General features: G+C 52.3%; 1 protein-coding gene across 4 annotated transcripts; it reads left to right on the top strand.

The window, feature by feature from the left end:
- The first annotated feature begins 1112 nt into the window (after positions 1-1112).
- Ubxn6 (UBX domain protein 6) lies at positions 1113-6283 on the top strand. Of its 4 annotated transcripts, none has more exons than NM_001399141.1 (11): positions 1180-1367; positions 2586-2749; positions 3025-3089; positions 3253-3381; positions 3705-3802; positions 3963-4038; positions 4734-4818; positions 4897-5113; positions 5188-5318; positions 5394-5542; positions 5807-6283. In NM_001399141.1, exons 1-11 carry the CDS (start codon positions 1285-1287, stop codon positions 5933-5935), a joined length of 1326 nt encoding a protein of 441 aa, NP_001386070.1. In that variant the 5' UTR covers positions 1180-1284; the 3' UTR covers positions 5936-6283. The 4 variants fall into 4 exon arrangements, with proteins under 4 accessions (XP_063123551.1, XP_038939869.1, NP_001386070.1 ...); NM_001399140.1 differs by having other exon boundaries at positions 3666-3802; XM_063267481.1 differs by lacking the exons at positions 4734-4818; positions 4897-5113; positions 5188-5318; positions 5394-5542; positions 5807-6283 and adding an exon at positions 4264-4436 and having other exon boundaries at positions 1113-1367.
- The last annotated feature ends 119 nt before the right edge of the window (positions 6284-6402 follow it).

The raw sequence follows: 6402 nt of genomic DNA, 5'->3' as shown, positions 1-6402 counted from the left end.
AAACTCTGACTCCATATATCTACAATCTCTCTTTCCCTTCCTTTTCCAGGCAGGTTTCTTTTTGTAGTCCTGGCTGTCCTGGAACTCAATCTATAGACCAGGTTCTGCCTGCCTCTACCTCCTGAGTGATGGGATTAAAGGAATGTGCCACCAATGCCTGGCTCAATTTTTTTCCCAAAGGACTAAAACATCATGTCCCAAAACATTTACTGAGCACTTCCTGACTGCCTTCCTTATGGTGCTCCACTCCTCTCACTGTAGCTCTTGGAAACCAGTCTTCCACAGTTCTCATCAAATGCCTCCCCTGCTCCCCTTCAGCTATGGGGCTTGGAAGTCACCAGGGCTTCTGTCCTTCAGCTTGGTGCATCTTGGGTCTAATGGTTGGAAAAAATAGTAAGATTACTAACAGCCTGGGTAGCCCCCAAAGCTGCTGCATCCCTGACAATTTCACACCAGCACAGATGAAAACTTGTCCATAGTCCAGCAAGACCAAAATGCAATGTGCAATTAGGGCAGAATTACATGCACAGAGGCAGGAGGTGATGGAGAGAGCTCCTGGAATCTCAGGTGAGCATCCGATGCCCCTTCCTAATGAATGACCATCAATAGTGAAGTATATGATTTGGGGGCGTCTCTTGCACAGACACAGTGGCCCTGATGTAGATGATGGCTGTTTTTCACATGAACAATAGTGCTCTACTATGCCCGTGTCCAAAGCATCCATCTTTTTGTTGAGTGTACACACCACATGAGATGGAAGTGTTGCAGGAGAATAAACTCAGCTTTGTGCATGCTGAGAAAGCTCTGTACCAACTGTGGTCCTGTGGGACTGTATTGTAGTCCAGGCCAACTTTGACCATGCCTGCACCAATCTCTGTCGGCTCCTTTCTGGCTTGTCCCTCCCAGAGCGGATTTCAGGCTCCTGCACAGCATATCCATATTAATTTTCTCTGTAGTACAGGCTAGCCTCGAAAGCCTGACATCAACCCAGGTTCCAGTAGCTCTGGAGACACTTCAGGGCTGTTCGGTGTCTGGATGCTCTCTTGCCCCCCCCCCCCCCCCGGCGGTTGCCGCGGTCCTGAGGGAGAGCCTGTCGTCCTGGCAACGGCGTCCGCAGACAGGAAGATGGCGCCCCGCCCGCGAGGTGCCGCAAGGCGATTGTCACGTGTGCCGGGCGGGACTTCCGTCGCCGAGATATTTTCTTTCCGGTGGTTGGCCGCCTGCTCCTCACCCACCCGGGCCCTGCGCCCTCCGCCCCGCGGCCCACGCCGCCGGGCCGCCGCCATGAAGAAGTTCTTCCAGGAGATCAAGGCTGACATCAAGTTCAAAAGCGCGGGGCCCGGCCAGAAGCTTACGGACTCCGCAGGGTGTGTGACGCTGGTTGGGCGACGGAAAAGGGCGAGGGCCAGGCAGGGCCTTCCGCTGGGTGTCAGGGATCTCTCCAAGCTATACAGAGCCGGAGCAGATGAGAGGGCGGGATGTGGAGATGGGCGGGGCCGAAGAGTGTAAATCAGGAGGGCGGAGCCTAAGAGGAGGGCGGGGCGTTGTAGCTGCGGTGGGCGTGGCAGAAAGGGAGGGCAGTGGGTGGCCTAGAGCGGGTGGGCGGGGCATTACGGATAGGCGGACCCGATGGGCGGTGGTGTCCAAGCCGCGTTGTTTAAGGCCATAAGACTCCTAGTCCTGGGTACAGCTACAAATAGTGGGACAACTTCCATGATGAGGAAAATGGAGGTTCAAAGGATCCTTAGGCCAGGAGCTGGTACTGGAAGGGATAATGTCTGGAGGTACAATGTCTATGATCTGTGCACCTCTGTAAAAGTAAATTTCACTTTTATTTCCTCAGATGAAGTGATGAGATGAGAGTTGTGTGATTACACTGCTTGGGCTGAGCCCAGAGCATTTCCTCCCATGTTCTAACAACTATCCCAGGAGGCTTCTAGCACAGTATAATTTACCAAGCTGACTAATTCAATCTGGCTTCTCTCAACTTCTCACTGAATTGCTCTGCTTGGGCTCAAACTAAGTCTGGCAATCTCTTCTAATCTTCTGGTTCCTTCTCATTCTCTAGCAGCAACCTACCTCCAAACTGTACTGACTGAACTGCTTCAACTCACTCTCTGTGCTGCCTCTTAAGTCCTCTCTTTCCTGTCCTCAGACTGACTCATTCTGTCAAATCTTTCTCTTGATTTGTCATTTTGTCTGCCCCTCAGGTAGATTCTACTTTTTTTTTTAAATGCATTTTCTTTAATCTTTTTTTTTCTTTTTTTTTTTCGGAGCTGGGGACCGAACCCAGGGCCTTGCGCTCGCTAGGCAAGCGCTCTACCGCTGAGCTAAATCCCCAACCCCTAGATTCTACTTTCAAACATGACTTCTTCCTTCTACAAACTAACCTTACCTACACTGTTAGGGATTAAAGATACATACTAAGGGCCTGTCTGTATTCTAGCCAGAGATCAAAGATTTGTAGCATGTCTGCATTCCTCCTACATATCATCAGATGTGATCCCTTGCCAGAGTGACCATGTTTCTTGATTAAAATTCCTCTATACACCTTTTTGCATATTTGGGTCTCCATGTCTGTCCAGGGAGAAGACCTCCAAAGGAAAGTCACCACAGCTGGCCCTCCGGCAGCCCCGTCAGGGCCCCACTGATGAGGCACAGATGGCTGCCGCTGCTGCCCTGGCCCGGCTGGAACAGAAGCAACCCCGAGCCCGGGGCCCTACATCTCAGGACTCCATTCGGAACCAGGGTGAGTTCTGCTCTAGGTGGAACCTGGGGTAGGCTGAAAAGGGTCCACAGAGGGTGGCTGTGGGTCCCATGTGGAAGGAGACACCATTGGTTCTTGCTTGGAGACCTGGAGAAGACAGAGACTAGACTTTACTTCCTGGAGCATTGGCAGGGAGGGTTGCTAGCTCTCGGACACACCTCACACACCCCACTCCTTGGAGGATGATGGGTATGGCTGAGCCTCTGGGTTATGGCTGGAGTCCTTACTCTGTTCATATTACACCTTCCTACACTCAGTGAGAAAGGAACTTCAGGCCGAAGCCACCTCCAGCAACAATCCAGGAGCTCCTGGGACCAACTCGGTAAGGATCTGCTGGGGACTGCCCAATGTTCTGGGCCAGTATGGAAGCAGCTGAAGCCTAGGAAGGGAGAGCTTTATACATATGAGCCATACCTGTGGTAGTGTGGATGAGAGCTATGGGCCTATATGTCCAGCTATAAGAGCCTCTTGTCTTCTATCTTCAGGTACCTGAGACCAAAGATGAAATCTCTCCCCATTTGGCAGTGCCTGGTGTGTTCTTCATCTGTCCGCTCACAGGTGTCACCCTGAGGAGGGACCAGCGGGATGCCCACATCAAGCAGGCCATCCTGTCAGTAAGTGGCCTATGCCCTAGCTACTGGACGCATTTCCATCAAGCCTGGTGTCTTATTCACTATTCTGCTATTACAATGAAGAGAAACCATGGTCAAGGCAGTTCTTACAAAAGAAAGTATTTAATTGGAGCTAGCTTAGTTTCAGGGGGTTAGTCTGTTGTGGCTACCTTGGCCTTAGCTTCACCCAGCACCTGGGAGTTGAACGACTGGCAGTCATGGGGACCTCAGCCAGGTGCTATGGTTCTGACATGGCTGCAGTTGCTGTCTCTCTTCCCATTCCTCAGCAGTTTTATGGGGTCCTCAGCATGCCTCTTCTCCCCCAGCACTTTTCCACAGACCCTGTGGCTGCCTCCATCATGAAGATACATACATTCAATAGAGACCGGGATCGAGTGAAGCTGGGTGTGGATACCATCGCCAAGTGAGTGAGCCTGTTTACCCAAGAGATCTGAGCACTGAGGCGGCTATGGTGTAGGCTCCGTGTGCTTTGTGCACCAGGCTCAGCCTGGCTATGTGAGGATCTGAGTGTAAAAACAGTGAAGTAAGGTCCCCTGGGTTACTCTCTCCCTTCTCCCTCCCAGGTACCTGGACAATATCCATTTGCATCCAGAGGAAGAAAAGTACCAGAAAATCAAACTGCAGAACAAGGTGTTCCAGGTAGCTGCAATGGCTGTCCTCGGGTCACTGGGCATGGGGTGGGTGTAATGCAGTGTTGCTTGGATTTTTGTGGTTTACTTTGGTTGTTGTTGAGACCAGGTCTCACTATGTAGTCCAACCTGACCCAGTACTGGGAGTCAGCTGAGTTGTGACCCAGCTTCCAAAGTGCTAAGACACAGGCACGGAACTCATTACCCATCTTTCTTTTCCTACTTGAATTTACAGGTGGGTGCGTGAGCCACGGCTTGTGTGGAGGAAAGGAAACCTGGGGAGTAGGCTCTCCTTCCATCACGTGGGTCCTGGAACAGGCATCACACTTGGTGGCACACCTTTACTTACCTAACCGTTTTACCAGCCCTGTTCTTCAAATTTTTTGAGTAAAGGATCTTGACCTTCAAGACCACATGTTGTGTCTATGATTGAAACTCACTGGAATTGGAGACCTGGCTCCCTGGAGTGGCCTCTCTTTAATTTGAATATTTTTGGGAAGTCACCCTCCACCTTTATCCTACAAATGCAGACATGAGCCTTGTGGGTGCAGCCTCCCAACCACAAAACCATTATGGGAGGACACCATTCCCAGAACCATTCACCTTCATCCTGTTGAAGACCAATGGGTGCCAGTGGGGGATGCTTGGCATCAACCTCAGTGGTGGTGGGCCCTGTTCCTGTGACCTGTGTGTCCTCATCCCCAGGAACGAATCAACTGCCTCGAGGGAAGCCACGAGTTCTTTGAAGCCATTGGCTTCAAGAAGGTGACCCTACCTGTGCCAGATCAAGGTGAGAAGGCAGCCAGGCAGGTAGGGAAGGGGCAAGGGTGGCACGCGGGACCTGGAGACAGCTGTGACGCCTTTTCAGAGGGTCAGGAGTTCTACGTCCTGGGTGAGGATGCGCGGGCGCAGCCGCAGAACTTGGAGCGGCACAAGCAGCAACTGTTGGGCGCAGAGCCTGTGCGGGCCACTCTGGATCGGCAGCTCCGAGTCTTCCGCCCCTCAGCCCTGGCCTCACATTTTGAGCTCCCCTCAGATTTCTTTAGCCTCACAGCTGAGGAGGTGAAGCGTGAGCAAAGGCTCAGGTAGGCCCATATGAAGAGGGGGCAGTTAGTGGGACGATAGCTTGGGCGGCCTGACTATGCCCTTCCCCACACAGAACAGAAGCGGTAGAACGGCTGAGTTCACTCAGGACCAAAGCCATGCGAGAGAAGGAGGAGCAGCGGGAGCTGCGCAAGTATACCTATGCCCTTCTGCGTGTGCGCCTGCCGGATGGCTGTCTACTGCAAGGTGCATGACTACCCTAGCCTAGGGTGGGTAGAGATCTGGCCATACCACCTCTAGTTCATGCCCTGTGCCCTGCAGGGACCTTCTATGCCCGGGAGAAGCTATCTGTGCTCTTCCAGTTTGTGCGAGAGGCGCTACAGAACGACTGGCTGCCCTTTGAACTGAGGGCCTCGGGTGGGCAGAAGCTGGAGGAGAACGAGGCCCTGGCCCTGAATGAATGCGGGCTGGTGAGCTGGGGCTGTGCTCATGGGATCACTCCCTTAGAAAGGCCCCTGGCAGGGTCCAGCATTTTGGACTGAATTCCGGCTGTCAGGGTTATTTGTGGAGGTGCTGTCACCTTTGGTTTCTGTGCCTCGGTTTTCATCCTGTAAGATGGGGAGGATACCTTTAAAGAGCTAACTGAAGGGATTTGTATGGTGGTGAAGGTGGGATGGGGACAGGTCATCATAGGAAGTATTACATCCCAGGTGACATTCTGCCTTCCCTTGCAGGTACCCTCTGCCCTGCTGACCTTCTCCTGGGATGCTTCAGTGTTGGAGGATATAAGGGCAGCAGGAGCTGAGCCAGCAAAATCTGTCTTGAGGCCTGAGCTGCTTGCAGCCATTGAGCAACTCTCCTGAATAAATGCAGTCTTGGCCCATTGTGGCTCCAGTTTCATGCTGTTCCCAAACCCGTTCCTTTCCCTTTGAGCCCCCAGCAATAGGAGAGGCACTAGTAGTAGGGTTTGGAACAAGATCCCATCTCGGGAGCTGAGTTCTCTGTGGGCTGCAAGGGAAAGGCTTGTACTTGCCTGAGGTATGTGGAGCCTTGTGCCATCTTGGAGTGCATTACAGGTGGGATGGACACCTCTGTGCAGAATAGGTGTATAGTACGGGCATGAGTCTCACAGGTGTGGATAGAGGTGGCCAGCAGGATGGAGCTATAATTCCTAAGTTATACACCCTAAATAAACCGGCTATTTAAACTCAGCCTCCAGTGTTTCATCAGAGCCACAGCACCATGGCTATTGAAAGGCTGGCAGAATAAATCCTGTCCTACAAGTCAACCAACCAACTCTAGGTTTAGTATCATTCTGAGTCCCCTGGGT

The sequence above is a fragment of the Rattus norvegicus genome, chromosome 9 (genome assembly GCF_036323735.1).
Source record: "Rattus norvegicus strain BN/NHsdMcwi chromosome 9, GRCr8, whole genome shotgun sequence".
NCBI classification, from domain to species: domain Eukaryota; kingdom Metazoa; phylum Chordata; class Mammalia; order Rodentia; family Muridae; genus Rattus; species Rattus norvegicus.
Note: the sequence above shows the minus strand (reverse complement) of the source record. Positions and strands in the feature narration are given on the sequence as shown.